At 33.8% G+C, this 18,682-nt stretch overlaps 2 protein-coding genes across 2 annotated transcripts; both read left to right on the forward strand.

Moving 5' to 3' along the window:
- Positions 1 to 1,261: 1,261 nt before the first annotated feature.
- LOC115994830 (outer envelope pore protein 16-2, chloroplastic) lies at positions 1,262 to 5,825 on the forward strand. The gene is made up of 7 exons (XM_031119107.1): positions 1,262 to 1,571; positions 2,210 to 2,261; positions 2,406 to 2,486; positions 3,632 to 3,663; positions 3,972 to 4,005; positions 4,779 to 4,846; positions 5,404 to 5,825. Exons 1-7 carry the CDS (start codon positions 1,437 to 1,439, stop codon positions 5,545 to 5,547), a joined length of 546 nt encoding a protein of 181 aa, XP_030974967.1. The 5' UTR covers positions 1,262 to 1,436; the 3' UTR covers positions 5,548 to 5,825.
- Positions 5,826 to 11,482: 5,657 nt separating this feature from the next.
- On the forward strand, positions 11,483 to 14,939 carry LOC115994829 (zinc finger CCHC domain-containing protein 10). Its single transcript, XM_031119106.1, has 2 exons — positions 11,483 to 11,710; positions 13,761 to 14,939. The coding sequence occupies exon 2, from the start codon at positions 13,824 to 13,826 to the stop codon at positions 14,607 to 14,609; it is 786 nt and encodes a 261-aa protein (XP_030974966.1). The 5' UTR covers positions 11,483 to 11,710; positions 13,761 to 13,823; the 3' UTR covers positions 14,610 to 14,939.
- The last annotated feature ends 3,743 nt before the right edge of the window (positions 14,940 to 18,682 follow it).

Consider the following 18,682-nt stretch of genomic DNA (forward strand, 5'->3'; position numbering starts at 1 on the left):
TTTTTTTTTTCTCAACCAAATAAAAAAAATTTATAATCCTCTTATTTTCCACCTCAAACCAAATACATACTAGGAAAAACTAATTTGTTATTTTATTTTTATTCTTCACATTTCCATCCTCATCATTTTTTACCTCCCACTTTTCCATCTAAACCAAACAGTAACCAAGAGTGCGACTATTTAAGAGGCATGTCAATTATCAAGAAAAGTCAAGAGGTACAGACATTTTCATCGATTTTTTTAGACCATACCTTTTATGTTGCTTTGTGCTGTCGTGGTGCTCAAGTGAGGTGTGTGAGAAAGTGATTTTTTCTGAAAAAAAAATTGGTATGTGTCAGGACTCAGGACTCTATCAAGAATTAGTGTTAGTTTGATGTGGGTCTGAAAACGACGGTCGTTCTCCTGTGTGATGATTCAAAGAAATGATAAGTGAAATATACAGTATAATATAGAGAGAGTTATGGGATATGATAATTATATAATTCACTTGAAAATGATTCACACTTTATTTTTCTCAAAAAAAAAAAAAAAAAATCACTTTATTATTCAACTATTTGATATGGTTATATCTCTTGAGAAAAGAAATAAATAAAGAAAAAGAAAAAAAAAAAGTTCACCCGATGCTCAACAGTCAACACCAAGTATCTTGCTGATCCATCCTGTTGTTTGGGGAACACAAACCACAACAGCCAAACGCATCCAACTCTTAAGTAATTTCAAACCGGCTTAAATTACTAAGATTGCTCGAGATTTAAGTTTTCTAAAAGGAATTTCACACCCATTTAGATCAGATTAAAATAGTATTCCTATCTTGTATTTTTAAAAAAACACCAAATATATTTTCTATCCAAAAAAAAAAAAAATACCAAACATCTTTTTATTTTTTTAATTTTAATAGATAATACATGGCAGAGGCCACCTGGTATTTGGTCGTCGGCATTGAATTCCAAATTCGAAGAACAAGACACGTGGGCAAAAAACACCAAATATATTTTCTATCCAAAAAAAAAAAAATACCAAACATCTTTTTATTTTTTTAATTTTAATAGATAATCCATGGCAGAGGCCACCTGGTATTTGGTCGTCGGCATTGAATTCCAAATTCCAAGAACAAGACACGTGGGCAAGTTCGATCCCAAAAGGTCGCCACGAAGGTCTACATTCTCGTTAGAGAAGCAGACACGTAAGGGAGCGCCAACACGTGTCCTTTCTCAAACTGATTTTGTCCTATATATAATATAATCGCTTCCTTTTCTTCTTTCTTCTTTTTAATTATTCTGTTTCACTTACAGTTGAAGAGAAAGATCAGTAGTGTGCATATATGATCTTATAATTCAGATAGGATAGCCGAAGAGGGTTATAAATATAAAGTATAATTCCTTTTGATCTGGTATTGTTTTTACTTTTTAGGCTTTTCTATCAGAAAAAAAAAAAAAATGAGCAGCAGCAGCAGTAACTTGGAGAAAAGGTCATTGCTGGATGAGCTGAGTAGCTTCGAGAAGGGTGGCTTCTTTGACCTCGGCCACCCTCTCCTCAACCGCATCGCTGAGAGCTTCGTCAAAGCCGCCGGGGTACTCTCTCATGCGTAGCTTAGATTAAATTTTTGGAAGATTCAATAATTTAACTGTATGAAATTCTAGATTCTTCGTCCTACCTTATTATAAATTCTACGTAATGGGTCTCACTCCACTTGTGAGGAGTGTTAGATTAGAGGATTAAATTCACAATTTTCTAATAATTTAAACTTTTGAGAAAATCAGTAATTTAATATTTATGTATTTGGGTAGTATTTATGTTTGTATGTGTGTATATTATTAATTAATAGATCATGTACCTTATTGTTTTAAATGGCTTAGTTGCATACGCCCACCTAGAGGGTTTTCAAGAACCTATGATTTTACTTGCGATCTCATTATCTTGTTGTGCGTGTGGGCATGTATCAAATAAATCCAAGTAAACAATTCTTTTTTTCATAAATTTTTTTTTCACAACCATTAATTGATGTGGCTAGTTTGTTGTGATTCGCGTAAATAAAAATGTAAAATAAAAATGATGTCAGTGGATCAAGTGAAAATAATATTGATCCAATCATAATATTATAGGTCATTTAAACCTTTGTGAAAAATAGTGTGTGCATATATTGTAATTTTTTATAGTGTACACCTATCTAAATCAGTAAATTCTAAAATGGGTGTCTTCTGCTTTACAGATCGGAGCTATTCAGGCTGTGTCACGCGAGGCTTATTTTACAGCCATCGAAGGTACAATGATTTCCAGTGCAAATCTTTGATTCTTATAGTGCAAGTGCAAATTGTTTAGCCCATACTTAAACAAAATTCTTTTCAGACTTCCTTTTCTAAAAAATTATTTAGGACTTGATTAGTACATATGTGGATTTTTATTAGGTGCAGGACTTGATTCGGGTGGTGGTGATGTGTCATCGGAGCTCTCAGGTGCCAAGAAACGTCGGTTCCCAGACCTTAGAGGTAAACAACATGACAACACCCCTAATACTTTGACGGCTAAATTTTTGTTTTTATTTTTATTTTTATTTTTTTAATGTGTAGTAAATTAGATTAATTAAATTAAAACATCCAGTTACGTAGTTACATTAACGAGTGATACATATATATTTTTCAAGGACAATTAAATTTAAGGCTAAATTACAAATTGTAAGCTCTAACTTTGCCTAATAATTAAATTAGTTCTCTAACTTCATTTTCGTTAAATTTTGTCCCTTAACTTTCAATTGGACATCTAATTACCTAGTTACATTAACAAGTGAGATATATATATTTTTCTTCAAGGACAATTAAATTTAACTTTGCCTGAAATTGAGATTAGTCCTCTTAAGTTTATTTTTGTTAAATTCAGTCTCTCAACTTTCAATTTTCTTCAATTCAAACCTCTTTTATTTCTCTGTTAGAATTGTGCCGTTAACTTTTAACTTTTTTCAATACAACTACACTGTTTTGGGAGTCCTTAAAAGCAAGATTGAATAAAGTTGGATATTAAAATATTGAATTGAATGAAAGTGAAGTTAGAGAATTAAATTGAATTTTAGGCAAAGTTAAAAGGTACAATTTGTAATTTAGCTTAAATATTTGACATTTAATTGAAAAACATAATATATTAAGGCTTTGTACCTAAATTTTACCCTACCTTTATACTATTAAGGAGGACAAACACCCCAAAATGCAATTTCCTTAGTGTTTAATACTTGGAAATTCAGTTTCCTGTGTGTTTAATGCTCAGAATACATGTTGGACGCCTCTAGAAATATCATGCACATTTGTTATTAGTTAGTTGGGAGGGAAACAATATTTTAAAATATTCTTTTGATTTTAGACATCTTTTTAAAGATTTTACTAGTAGTTATTGTTTTTTAGAGCATAATATAAACAAAAAATATGTCCAACAATAAATAAAACATATGTGGGAGGGAGGGAGGGATTATCCCTGTTTCAAGCATATTATAATTTGTACAGAAATTATTGGAATAGATACTAAACATGTCTATACTCTTTTAAGTGTTGCACAGATGTTTTACACTGACAATGACAACATCATGTCATGATATCTTAAAGTATATTGCAATGGCCTTGTCTTATTGTTGCTCATGTGCTTGCAGGAGAAACCAACGGAAAATCCCTTGAAGCCATGGTGAGTTTTGAACTCTCTACCTTTTTGTTCTTAGACACACTAAGAACCATTACAGAGCCTTGTGGGAATTAATTGTAATAGCATTTGGATCCACATGCAGCAACATCTTTATTTTTTAGATCTCACTTTAACAGTAGTGGCTAAAGTTAATCTGTCTAGTTTGTTAGGACATCTCAAACATGTCATATTCCTGGGATGAATATCATTGTTGGTGTTTGCGCAGTTCATTCATTGGCATTTACTCTTGGTCATTGTTTATGTGATCAATGCTTGATTTAATGGTTTGGTCTTGTAACCATGATTTTCAGGTGAAGAATACAGGAAAAGAATCTTTGCAGTGGGGTAAGCCTACATGGCCATACTCAAAATGATTTTGTTTGTTTGTTTGTTTTGTTTTGAATATTTCAGCATCAAAAGGATTGAATGTAAACTGGAGTCACTAGAGTTGCCTGAGTTTAAGCTTAAATTGTATGTTTACTTGCTTGTTTTGACTCTTGGCAAGAATTCATATGTTATTGAAGGTCTTCTTTTCTACAGTTGAGACTGAAGTTGCCCAAGTTTAGATTAAATTGAATGCTCACTTGCTTGTTAGGCAAGAATTCATATGTTATTGAAGGTCTTCTTTTCTAAAGTTGAGACCAAAGTTGTCCAAGTTTAAGATTAAATTGAATGCTTGCTTGTTTCGATTCTTGACAAGAATCCATATGCTATTGAATGTTTTTTTTTTTTTTTTTTTTTTTTTTCTAATATTGAAATAAGAACAATGTTAAAAGGCATTAGCAAGCATTAGCAATTTTACTAAAGAATGCTTACAAATTGATATAACAAAGAATGTGATTGGTCTCACATTAGCAACATGATAAATAAATTAATTAAATTTTTTTTTTTGGTGTATAAAAGTTTAACACATCAGTTTGTAGTTTGTAAGATTTACGTAATGATATTTATGCTATCCCTAGCACCATTATTGAAATAAAAGTTTTGATTTAAGTCACAAACTAAAGCAGCCTGGTTTTTTTAATTGGTTGTTGTTGCAATGTGCATGATTCAACATACGTTTGCTAACATATAATGGGAGGGTGGAGCTAACACTAACAGTTTGTTTTCTACTGTAGGACTGGCTGCTGGAGTGTATTCAGGTCTCACTTATGGGCTAAAGGAGGCTCGTGGATCTCATGATTGGGTAATGTTCACATTCATGATGATTATATCTGTCATCTCACAATACTATGGATAATATCTGCTTTAAATTCCTGGTGAACTGGCTTATCTGTGTACTCTCTCTCTCTCTCCCCCATGTTTATTTTCATAGTTTCTTAATTCTTGTGAAGACATTAAATTAGCAAATGTAGATCTGTATATGATATGATTGTTGATAAATAAACACACGTCTCAAATGATAAAACTACGAGGAAATGGTTAATTTAATCATTTAACCATTATTTTAACTCTTTTCTCATGTGTAGATTCAAACTTCCACTACTTCCACTTAATAAGTGGGGTCTCAAGTCCAACATGTAAAAATTTAAACTTTTCACATGTCGGCGTAGGCTTCCTTGCTTTGATACTATGATAAACAATCCCCTGTCCCAAAGGCCTAATTAATTGGGAGATGATGAATTGTAATATGTAACCATTGTTCTAACAATTGCGGTTTGAGACTAGGCAACAGGCAGAGCTTCTCATCTGAAAATTAATTCAGTAACTTTGTTGATTTCGTTAAGCTTTATTTTGCTGCAGAAAAACAGTGCAGTTGCAGGAGCAATAACAGGGATGGCATTGGCACTTACATCTGAGGGCTCCTCACATGAGCAGATTGTGCAATGTGCAATCACTGGAGCTGCAATTTCCACTGCTGCAAATCTTCTTACTGGGATATTTTAAGCCCACCAAAGAAATGTAGCTGCCTTCCTGTTTTACTTTGATATGTTATTGTCGGTACTTGTCTAAGAACGTTGTTGCTAGGATTTTCCTTGAGAAGGTCTTTTCCCTTAATTATTATAAAGGTTTTGGCACTTTCTTGGACTGGTATGTTCTTTCTTTTGTGAGCACTTTTTCCCCCCTTTTTGAAGTAAGTTGGAATAATAATTAAATAATTGAATTCACCCTTTCCAAGTAGCTAGCTATTTAGGACTAGTGGTAATTTTATCATGGTTTTGATAGCTTGAAAGTCTTCATGATGTCATCTTACTATCTTGGGCACTGAATCGTCCAAAATGCTTTATTTGGTTTCAATTTGGAGGAGCTGTATTCATTTGCTTTTTTTTTTTTTTTTTTCCTTCTTCTTTAGCAAATTTAACAGTACCAAGGCTAACCTCTGAGCATTTCAAATCATGTGAAGACAGTGGCTGTTTGATGATATACTCATATCTGTGGCTAATGTTCAATATTATTGGGATATCGGTGGTTAGCTCTTTGAATCTCTTTTAGACTCATTCCAGATTACATTTTTGACTGCATACAAGTCAAAATTTGTTCATGCATGGATAATTCATCAAATTTGTGTGTTGTCTCTCGTTTATTTTTCAATATTAAATACTTACTAGTTTTTTTTTTGGTAATTGCTAGCATTAGAATGCATTGTTTGGCACTTTGTTAACACTAAAATATATTCCAATCTCAAACATCAATTTGTACAAGGCCATCACATCAACAAAAATTTTATTTTAACACTAAAATCTATATCAATCAGAAACATAAATTAGTCTAAGAACCCTTATAAGGGCCAATCAAATCCACAAAAATTATGTTTTAACACTATATTCTATACCAATCACAAAAATCTAGAACGGGCCGAGTTTATGATTAAGGAATTGTCTGCTTGCTGAAAAACTGCTTACATTTCCTCCTGTCATGATTCTGTACTTGTTGTTTTTGCTGTTTATGGTTGCTGTTTAGGGAGATTAAAACCCGCAGGAAATAAAGCACCTGCTTGTGCGAGTTGATGAAGACTGAACCAGTTATAGTTGCTGTTTAGGGAGATGTGGTGGTTGCTGTTTAGGGTGATTAAAGCCCACAAGAAATGATTGCTGTCTAGGGAGATTAAAACCTGTGGGAAATAGATCACCTACTTGTGTGAGTTGATGAAGAAACTCCTGGTGCATAGATCAAAGGTTTTTTTTGGGAAAGCATCTCTCATAGGGCAATTTTCACTTGAATTTTTGGCATGGACCCGACTCGAGCATTCATATAACCCACCCAAGACCCTTTGCGTCAGGTCGGATCGGACGGGTTTTTGCTCACCCCTAATTACAATCTAAAATGAGATTTTTAATAAACATTATTAGTTTCTTCCAATATCTCAATAGTGGTACTTGATCAACACTTCTTTGCAAAGCCATCAATTTGATATAGGTATTTTTTCTTTAAACAACTTTAGCCTTGATTGAGTTGGTTTTTTTTTCTTAAATACCACTATGATCATGTCAAAATCATGAAACATTAACTATGATATTGACATGTTAAATGCATTTTATTCAAAATATGGCCATATTGCTATGAAGATTTTTCATATGCCTAGAATATTTTAAATATAAAATAAAAAGTCTAAAAATAGTGTAAATTCTAAATGGTGCTATTTCTATTAAATACCACAATTCAGCTTTGACTAGATTATTTTCAAACTTTGCTCAAATTCATGGTCCTTAAAAAATAGGACATAGTCTAGGACCAACTAAAAACATTTTGGGGTCAAGCACAAATGTAAAATGTATTATTATTAAAGCTGTACAAAAACATGCTCTAACCACACCTAAGCCTATCACAAAATATGGTTGCCGCACTGCTAATTGCGGTAGAGGTGCAAAAACCAATGCAGTGCAATTTGTGCTTCTGTTTTTAGAAAACCACAAAATCTGCACCACACCTGTTAATATATAAGTTAGATTTTATATTTAATATATAATTTATATTTAGTATATTAAGCATGAGATGGGTTCAAGTTACACCTGGTGTAACTCTTTAAAATTACACATTTTTTAAACCATTGGATTTATGTAGATCTAAACGTTAAAAAAGACACTCATTAATACTAATATTCTGATTAGGATCTCATTAATTATCCCTTATTTATTGCATTCCATACATATCTCTAAACTTAAAAAAACACAAAAAAGTATATGTTTTTCTATAAATTTTTTTCCACCGTTTCTCAAAAAAAAAAAGTCCAAAATAATATATATATATATATATATATATGAAATACCAAAATAATAAGTATGCTAATAGTCCATTGGCATATGCAAGATGCAGAAAAAAGGCCACCTTGGTATATATATATATATGAAATACCAAAATAATAAGTATGCTAATAGTCCATTGGCATATGCAAGATGCAGAAAAAAGGCCACCTTGGTGCTGCAATAATTCATTATACAATCCTTTAAAAGTTGGGAACCACACACATGGTTCGACTACAACAGTTCTACCATGAATCTAAGATTACTTGGTGATTGAAATTACTGCTGAATGCTGACAAAAAAAAAATTATAAGGAGTAGTCTTCAATTTGGGAAGTTTTTAACAAATTCGGTAAAACAAACTATATCAAATAGCTTAATCAATTAAAACCGTCTTCTTCTTCTTCTTCTTTTATTTTTATATTTTTATACTTGCTTATAAAGAGTTAAACCAAAAAATAAAATTCACAAATTATCCTAACCCTAAACTTGCCACAAACGCAAAAAACATGTCCTATATATGTCACTCATTATGCATATATAATTTTTTATAATTATACAATCTTTTTTTCTTTTTTTTTCTCACTAGATGAAATACATAGATTTCAAGTATGTTGGTTGAAGAATTAATATGAATATTGTTTTCTTTCGGAACTAATATTATGAAGTTGCCAAGAACTTAGAGATTAGATTATATGGTTTGATGATATATGCTTTGCTTTCTTAATGACATATATTTTTCTGGTTTATGGTAGAGACTTGGAATGTAACCAGTAGTTACTCACAATTTGAAGCTTCACGTACTCCAAAATGTTGTGTTTCTTGGTTTGCATTCTAGATTCCACAACAGTACCAAGTTTTTTTTTTTTTTTTTTTTTTTTTTTTTTTTTTTTTTTTAAAGTTTAGAGATAGGTATGGAATGCAATAAATAAGAGATAATTAATGAGATCCTAATCAGAATATTAGCATTAATGAGTTTCTTTTTTGACCGTTGGATCTACTTAAATCTAATGGTTTAAAAAAAGTGTAACTCTAAAGAGTTACACCAGGTGTAACTTGAACCCATCTCATTAAGCATATATCTAACATATATTTTATATGAGATGGGTTCAAGTTACACCTGGTGTAATTCTTATGGAGTTACACCTTTTTTATACCGTAGATTTCTAATAGATCCAATGGTTGGAAAAATAGCATTAAATGATTATTTTGTTTCTCTTCCTTATTTATGACAAATTAATTCTATCATTTTTTTTCTCTCTCTTTCTTACCCAATATAAAATGAAATTCTCTTCTTCTCTCTCACGGTCTCACCTATTTTCTCTCTCTTGCTTACCCAATAAAAAACAAAATTCCGTGCTTTCTTTCACCGTAATCTGGGTAGAGGAAGAAAAGATAAAACAAAATGATTTTTTTATGAAGTTTACTTGTACAATATTTGCTCCACCCAAAACACCGGCTCGTACAATATACTGCAACAGCTTCTAAAACAGGCATTAGTCTATCTAATTCTTCTTCAGCGGATATCCTAGAGGCCATTGGCCGTGTAGATTGAGCACCAATATTGATCATATCAGCCCCTTCAGAAATCATCAAGCGGGCCTGAATAACTGCAACCTCCACAGAGACAAACTTTCCTCCATCACTAAAACTATCTAGGGTCACATTAAGGATACCCATGACAGAGGTTCTCTGTGACCAGTCCCATAAACCACTTTTAATTGGATTCTCAAAGAAAACTAAACATAATTTGGACATCCTAGTGGGATTACCAAACATCCGTGCCGAGATTGCAAGAAAAAGTTTCGGTGTCTCTCATGCTCCCATGCTGATTAGACCCTTCAAAAAGAAATTTTTTGGTCACATTTGCTCTCGAATTGCTGTAGATGAGACAAATTCTGCCACAATTGCTTGTGTCACTACCGGTGTTTTGGGTGGAGCAAATATTGTACGTGATTTGAGTTAAGTTTTGTATGAGGCTTTGCTTTGTCTCTGTGGCTGTCACCTCTACCCGTAAAGTTTTCTATCATTTTTTTTTAAGAGAGTATGTGAATTAGGAAATTAGGAAAACTGAAACCCCAAAACCATTTGAAACACAAAACAAGTCTAACAAAGAAGAAAAAATGTTGTCTAACAACAAAAATTTTAGGAAGAATGGGACACCATTAAACAAAATCCAATGAGATCTATGGAAAGTAATAAATGAGGATAGAGAAAACTATTATTAATTAGGTAAATAAGGTGGAAAGAAATAATCATTTAATGCTATTTTTCTGACCGTTTGATCTATTAGAAATCTACGGTACAAAAAAGGTGTAACTTTATAAAAGTTACACCAAGTGTAACTTGAACCCATCTCATTTTATATATGTTTTTAATATATATGAAATCAACCAAATTGCATCGCACTGCATGGTGATTGATCTATTAAGGTGAGGTGCAGTAAGGGTTTTGGGCAAACCACACTGCACGATGTGATGCTAAATATGACCCAAAACCACACTAAACAACATCGTGAACACAACCAATTATTACTTAATATTTTATAAGAGATACATTAATTAGAAAAGAGAATCTAATATTTTTTTATATATAATTTAATACATTAATTGGACTATTTTCATATATTTATAAAAATATATTTTAAAATTTTTAATTCTAAAAATATTGAAACAATCAATATCAGAATAAATAATATATTTTAGATGGTCATTGTCTCTCTTAGCAATACTGGACTTCAGTTTTTGAACAATAGATTTAAGTAGTGAATTTATTTCAAAAACTATTATTTCTAATTTTAATTTTGATCAGAGAAAATGGAAGAATAAAATTGTTGGGAGATTGAAAATTTTTACACTCTTAAACTACCACAAGCATACTAAAATGAGTTTAAATTTGGTAAGAATGAAGTGTAAAACCCATGTCTTACACAATCTAATAAGAAATTGTAACATCAACTTTCTACTTAAAATTCAATACATTGTACCATATCTAATAACATCTCAATAAACTCCTAATTGGGTTAGACTTTCATATGGTTATTAGAATTAATTGGATGTGGTTATGCTTATTCTTTAATATGTTATATGATGATGTGATATGATGAGATTGGAGGGTGTAAAATTTGGGGTTTTACACCATTTCCTTATAAAATTTAATCTTTACTAAAATATATTAATAGAATGTTGAACATTCGAAAAGAGTATATATTTTAAAAATAATTTTTATTTATTAAATTTTTGGCATTTAATTAAAAAATTTATATTGTAAGATCGATAGACAATGTATTTTATTAGGACAAGTTGAAACTTAGATGATTAATTTTAGATTTTAGCTTATTTTTTAATTGTTAATTTTTAAGTGAGAGCCATAGGGCAATTAGTTTTTATTTTATTTTATTGAGTTTTTATTTATTTATTTTTTTGATAGGTATTTTATTGAGTTTTTTTTTTTTTTTGATATAAGATAGAATTTTTACTCTAGTCTAATCTAAGTGTATATATATGTAAAATTTTCTCATAAAGACTTGAATATCTCATGAATATTTATATTTATAGAATTACCAATTCAAGGATGGTGCATTATTGAGTTTTAATCCTAAGTAAAACGCTGGTTTTACGCCGTCCAACGAAAACACTCCATATCATTATTTCAGTAAAACCTGAATACACTTTACCACACACACAATAGTAACACTTAAATCCCAAATCCACAAACACGTATCAGAATTCAGACCTAATCAAGAAATCTCCTCGCTCTGTTTCCTCTTGCCTAGACCTCCACCCCCACCACGCACATCCACACACAAGTCACCGGATTCGTCGCTGGAGCTTGGAAACCCCGTGAGCGTGGTGTCGCCGCCATCCCAAGGTTTGTTTTTTTTCGTGATTTGCATTTTTTTTTTCCAATTTGGATTTCAAATTATTGATGGGTTTGGATTGCTTTTTTGGACTTTAATAACTTGATTTGGTATGGGTTTTTGTTTTTCTGTATTTTGGTATCTTGATGGGGTTTTGATTAGATTTCTAAGTGTTAGGGTTTAACCCCTAAACGAATCTGATTGTGGTTCTTCAGAGGATGGGTTGGTATTTTTTGGTTAAAAATATGTATTCTACTGTTGAGTAATATGGGAAAAGAGAAATCAATATGAAATCTAAAGAAATATTATATTTCAAAAAAATTTCTTAATTTTGGTTACAATTAAAAAGTAAAATGGTTGATTTATAAAGGAACACCTTGTTTCTTTGTCTTGCAGCTATTTAGGACCCTGTAATTACTCTCATATCAAAAGGAAAACCTTGAATTTTGAAGAAAGTAATTTTGCACTCTAATAGGACTTAATAACTTAGTCATTTGAATTAAAAAGGAAAAAAAAAAAACTATTTTTGCCTTGAAAATTTATTTTTGGTAGTTAGAAATTAAGCAAGACCAAGAACACAAATTTTCCGTTGACTGTATTTTGTCCAAGTTTCAAGGTTACTAGCTCGTGACTTGTGGATTTGATATGCTTTATCATTTTTCATCTCTCATTTTGGTTCATCTAGGTAAACTGAAACAATTACTAGCTTTGCGTCTGTCCTTGTGTTTATAAACAAGCTTGAAGTCAAGAAATTTTTTTTAAAACTAACTCACCAACCCATGAAAAACTAACGCAAGGTGTCGAGTTGGGTTGGGTTGATCTACTTATCCATAGTTCAACAAACAGCTTATATTCAAAATTGTCAAATAAAACCTGACATTAGTATTTTTTTTTTCATTAAAAAACAAAGTTTTAATCACATGAATTACACAATTTCTACAACATCATCAATAATTTTAAAATATCATTATTATCATTACTTCTACTAAAATATCATTAGTAGAAGTAATAAAAAGTAGTTTTCTATTAAGGAGATAACAGAGAGGATGACTTTGGATAGAAAATAGAAAATTTTACATGTGGCCAACCTTAACTAGTCTATTCAAAACCTTTAGCTGACCCTAAAATTTTGAGATTAAGGCTTTGTTTTTGTTATTGTTAGAGGTAATTTAATTGAATTAGGTATACTGAAGTATATATAATTTTCTGTTTCTCTTTGGTTTTGGAAAGCTTGTGATGTTTTTCTGGTTGTTGATTGGGTGTCTCTAATATTTTGTAAAGATATGGTGTTTTGGTTCAAAACCTATAGGGTGTGTGTATAATTATAAAGGGGAAGAAAAAGATATGGGTGTTTTAGTTATAAATTCTGGAGGTCTTTGATGGAACTTTTAGGTTCCGTTTGGAAGTTCATAAGGGAAGGGAATGGAATGGAATGCAATAATAATAAGGGAATGGAAAGAAATGGAATGTATTTAAATAAGGGAAAGGAATGGAAAAGAATGGAATTAAGTAATCTTGATTGGATGTTTTAAAATAAAGGAATGGAAATGAATGAAAATGAATGGAATGTAAGTAATCTTGTTTGGGAGCAACATGGAGGGAATGGAATGGAATAATTTTATGACAATATTACTATTAGACCTCTATTTTAAAATAAAAAGTTGAATATACAGGGGTATTTTGAGAGTTTTAGTAAAAAAATCATTAAATTTAATTTCGTTCCCTCCCATTCCTCCTAATTTTGAGGGAATGAAAATTTGAAGTTTTAAGGGAATAAAGAGGAATGAGTGTTTCTTCTTACTCATTCCATTCACTCCTACTTAAACTCCCAAACAAGGGAAGAGAAGAATATTCTAAAATGATTCTTTTCATTCCTTTCCATTCTATTCCATTTCCTCCTCCCAAACGAAGCCTTAAAGACTTGTATAAGTTTCTCTGATTTTTCTTTGCATTAAATTTGTTGAATCAAAGGACTTTTAGTTTTACTGAATTTTGGGTCACATACAAAGAAATTGTAAAGAATCAACCAATGAAAATGACTCAAATAATTTCTGAATGCAGGGTGAAGGAGGGTTGGAGTATTTCTTTGAGAGATTAAAAATTCTAGGTATTCTGATTTAGAAAATGTCGAGTAAGAAAGAAGATAAAGCTCAGGTTGCAGCTGAAAGAATCAAGGCTGCAACCTTGAGTGCTGCGAAAGGTCTTAGTCGTGCTCAGGCTGAACGGGCTGCAGCAGCTGCAGCACGAAATGTCAATGCTTATGGGCAGAAGGAAGAAGGGCCTAGCAGATGGCAGGAGAAAAGGGAGGCAAAGAGGCAGATGTATTTGAACAGTACTGAAAAGGCTGTGAGATTGGGTGAAAGGAAAGACCTTAAGGCTACTATGACTACCACGAGTGGTGTGGCTTCACAATGCCAGAAGTGTTTCCAGAGTGGTCATTGGACATACGAATGCAAAAATGAACGTGTTTACATCTCACGACCCTCTCGGACCCAGCAACTTAAGAACCCCAAGTTGAGGATGAAGGTGTCAATCTCTTATGATTTAGATAATCCTGATGTTAAGGAGGAGGAGAAGCCTGAAAAGAGTTATAAGAAAAGCAAAAGGAAGCAACGGGCAGATTCTGATTCTGGTAGTGACAGCGAGGCTTCAGTTTTTGAGACTGATAGTGGAGCATCGTCAGTTACCGGATCTGGTTATTCTTCAGAGAGTAGTTCGGATTATAGTTCATCATCTGATTCAGAGGAGGAGAGGAGGCGGCGAAGGAAGAAAAAGAAGCAGAAGAGGGGGAGGCGTAGTAAGAGGTACAGTACTTCGTCTGAGTCTTCTGATTCGGACTCGGCTTCAGAGTCTGATTCTGATGATAGGAGCAGCCGCAGGAAGAGCAGGAGGCACAGCCGAAGGCGCTAAAGGAGGTAGTTGAACAGTAAGGATCAGTGGCATGGAGTAGTATTTGCTTTACTATTTTTCTTGTGTGTTGTTAACCTCTACGGGCTCCAAATATATTCTCATCAGCACCTATGGAACTTTGTGAAGGTTTTATGCATGTTGCAAGCTGTGCCTTGTAAAATAAGCTTAGTAGATGTTTTCTTTTTTCTGTTATTGTATGATAAAATACTTAAGATTTTGCCTTGTTTGCCTTTTCATATTGCAGTTTGTTCTTGACCTTTTCAGTTCTCCTTTAAGTTTGTCAAACAAGATTAGTCTATTGGTGCAAGTAAAGCATCAGATTTTTCTATAGTTTGAGTTTACTGTTGCTAGTTTTGAGGACCATGACTGGCTATCATGGCTTTGAAGTAATAAATTTGGTAGTTACTGGAAATGAAAACTGCATTTAGTCTTAGCTGGATAAATTTCGCTACTTTTGCATCTGAACCATATCACCCTCTGCAGAGAGCATTAGAACCTTCTTCAGTGCTTGCATATATCTGGCCTTGTCAGCTTCTTATGGTCTATGATTCTGGATCTTCATCTAAAATGGTGTGCAGTCTAAGCTTTAAATCATTTTTTTTATTGAATCCAAGTCAGGCTGAGCAGTGAAAAGAAAAGGTTGCCAAAGACCCTTGGCATCCTCACTGAAAATTTTCAGTACAAAAGAAAAGATATTAGGAATATGGAATTAGGGATGTAATTAATTCCAATCCAAGGGTCTTTTGTTTTATTTATTTATTATTATTATTAGTATTTTTTTTTTATACAAGATAGAATTTTTACTCTAGTTTAATTTAATTGTATATGTGTGTGAGTCTCCCTCCTGGAGACTTGAACGCCGGTCCTTGCTCCCTCCCCACAAGTATTTATACTTGTGGAGTGACTACTGCACTTGGTGCGCGGTGGTTTTATTATTATTGTAGACAGTAGGAGAGGGGGCTGATTTGAACCACGAAGGATGTTATTAGTTATTACCACTCAAACTTGTACATTGTGAACTGTGAGCTTTTTGCTTTCTTGGATTAGTGAACTGCATATTCAAGCCCCATTTTGGCGAATCCTATTGGGTTAGATCTGGAATGGAGGTGGAGGTGGAGGTGGAGTTGGGGTACTGGGGTTGCAGTTTGGACGAAAAATAAAGATTTCAGGGAAACACTCTAAAAGCAGAGATAGAAAGCAAGAAAAGAATCTCTCTTCATAGTTTTATTGAGAATTCATAGACACCTTCACCATAACTACAGTAATATTCAAAGGCCAGATTATTAGCTGACCAAGATCAAGCAATCCGTGGTTTTGCTGCAATAGGCCACGACCATGCCACCTCCAAGGGTTATTTATGGCTTCGTGACGACCTTCTCCGCTGAGAGAAGCCTCTGACAAGGTCACCATTCATGCTGTCATTCTCATTGATCATAACAATTTATCCTTACCTTTTATAGTAAAGGTTTAAGTAATGGTGTTAAGATTACTTTTTGACTCTAGGGTCTAATTTCTTACCTTTTAAAACTCCCATGTTTAATTTGTTACTATTGAAACTATAGGGTTTAATTTAGACTACCCTTAAATTATGTGGTTTAAAGTGAAAATTTTTCAATTTAATTTTTAGATTTCCGACTTAAGCCCCCCTTTTCTTTTTGAAGTAAGAATTCTTGAATTTCACTTTCGCTCTTGGCAATCTACTTATCCCATGTCAAAGTGATTATGGATTAACCCAAAAAAGTAAAAAGATAATAGAAAGTTAGGATTTTGATTGATCACATTGAGTAAGTTCAAATTGTAATTATCCAAATGAGCCTACGATAAAAGCTTTAGAGTGATAAGAATTCATCTCAAAAGGTAAAAAGATAAAAGAAGCTTGTAGTTGGACACTTTTTTTTTTTTTTTTTTGAGAGTTTTAACTTATGGCGTTCGTTTCTGATGATATTCATCAATTGGAGTAAAACAAAATTGTAATTATGTTAACGAGTCGAAGGTAAAAGTTTCAAAGTGATTACTAATTATGAATTAACCAAAAAAGGATAAAGGATAAAAGAAAGCCAAGATTCTAGTTGGACATGTTTGACTCATTGTAAGGGGGTAGGCTGTGCTAGTGGTGTTGGGCTGCCTCCTGCTGTACTAAGCCCAAGTTTTTTGGATAAGAGAGTCGAGATCGGCTCAACTTCAGCTTAAGTTGGTCCGGCTTGTATGCAAACTAGGCCAAATCTGTCAGGGACGTGTTCACGGCAGGCGAAACTGTTTCAGACAAATTGTGACAGGCAGACATAATAATAGTAAAATAAACAGGAAATATCTAGCCACTTTAATGGGGAATTGACCAAATAGCCCGTAACATCAATTACAATAACAATACTATTTGCTTTCTTTTTACGAAAGAGAAAGAAAAGGAATAACAGAGAACATCAAATGTTTATAAACATGGGTTAATCGGAATACTGGAGGAAATCGACCGGAAATTCAATCCATGGGAGCAGAACCACAAAGGGGAGAACGTCCCTCCTCAAAGCAGTCAATCTCTCAGGAAAGAGTCCTGCCGTAGAGGTTAACAACCCTGAGGGAAACGGGCCTGAGTGGTTTTCTGCGTAGGTGCTTTCGAGTTTTTTTTACAGAGGGCCGGATTTCATGAGGGAGAGAAGGGACTAATCTACCGGTGCATGCCTACCTTTCTAATTCTTACTATTTCTTTCTTTCTTCTCACTTCGTTTTCTTCGCTATTTCTTTTAAGTTTTCTACTTCCTTTTCAAAGTTTCGTCGTTCCTCCTTCCTTTGTTCACGACAAGACCCTCCTTTTATAGTGCTTGCTGTGACCCGATTTTACTGTTTTGACCCTTAACTTCCTTTGTCTGGTCTGGGTGTACTGGCTGACCATCACTGTTCCGTTTGTGTGTCGCCCTCCCATCGCCAGACAAGGAAGAGTATTTTGTTTGCTAGTTTGTTGTGGCACCCTTTCTTGCTATGGTTTGGGTTATTTCTCTCTCCCTATCTCCCGTGGCATGCACCTAATGGTTCCAACTCAGCTTATCTCTTTTGGGTAGTAAGTCATCCCAGCAGGACACCTCCCAGAAAGAGCCTGAAACGGAACCATAAAAATAGATTTTTTCCCTCTCCCCACCACTAAACCATGCCCTCTGATCCCTCGACCTCACCATGCTCTGTATTGGCTGGGTACAGGCTGGTGGTACCCCACCACCAAACCATGCCCTCTGATCCCTCGACCTCACCATGCTCTGTATTGGCTGGGTACAGGCTGGTGGTACTTGGGCCTTGCGCTTGCCTTCATTCCATATGTGTCCAAAACTTGCCTACTGCCCATTCGTCTGCCATGGCCTGGAGGCTTGCCGTCCGTGTTTTTTTTTGACCTCTTATGTGGGCTGTTCTTTGTTTTCCCGCTCCATTCAAAAGCTGGGTTTTATTTGATGATGGGTCTTACATTTCTTTAGACCACTCCTTGGTTTCCTTTATTTCTTGCAATGTCGTACTGTTATTCCTGTCGTAATAACTTAATCCTGCTGGGCCTCTTTTAGGCTAGCCGTTTATTCCTTCTCTTAGTGGCTTGGCATGACCACTGTTTTGCTTTTATTTATGGGCTCCTATGTCCCTTTTGGCTTTCTTTTGGGCATCCTCGGCCCGTTTTGCTTTCTTTGGGTTTCCTCGGCCCTTTTGCTAATTTTACGTTCCCATGGGCTTTTTATTAACTTTATTGGGCTTCCCTGGCCCAATAACCTTATTCTCATCCTTGGGATTTATGGGCCTACCATAAACCCCTTACTTTCTTAGTTTATATTACCTTGGGCCTGCGACGGTCATTTCTCGCTTTTCTACCTCATACACTGCCCATGAGATGCTATTTCTTTCTTTCTGGGCTTCTTTGAGCCCACTTGCCTCTTCAAGACCCATTCATTTATTTCTTGAGCCAGTGATCCATTATTCCTGCCGCTTGGGCCTAATGGTTTTGCTGTCTGCTTTCAATTCTTTGTTTCCCTTGTTATTGGGCTTTCTTTCTTTCCACCTAGATTCTCACAAATGGCCCTCAACACTCATCAATTCAAGTAATG

This window comes from Quercus lobata, chromosome 6, assembly GCF_001633185.2.
Source record: "Quercus lobata isolate SW786 chromosome 6, ValleyOak3.0 Primary Assembly, whole genome shotgun sequence".
NCBI lineage: Eukaryota > Viridiplantae > Streptophyta > Magnoliopsida > Fagales > Fagaceae > Quercus > Quercus lobata.

Coding starts and splice junctions, on each gene's coding strand:
- LOC115994830 (XM_031119107.1), top strand. CDS start 1,437: ATGAGCAGCAGCAGCAGTAACTTGGAGAAAAGGTCATTGCTGGATGAG. Junction 3,664..3,971: donor GAAAATCCCTTGAAGCCATG/GTGAGTTTTGAA, acceptor CATGATTTTCAG/GTGAAGAATACAGGAAAAGA. Junction 4,006..4,778: donor AAAAGAATCTTTGCAGTGGG/GTAAGCCTACAT, acceptor TTTCTACTGTAG/GACTGGCTGCTGGAGTGTAT.
- LOC115994829 (XM_031119106.1), top strand. CDS start 13,824: ATGTCGAGTAAGAAAGAAGATAAAGCTCAGGTTGCAGCTGAAAGAATC.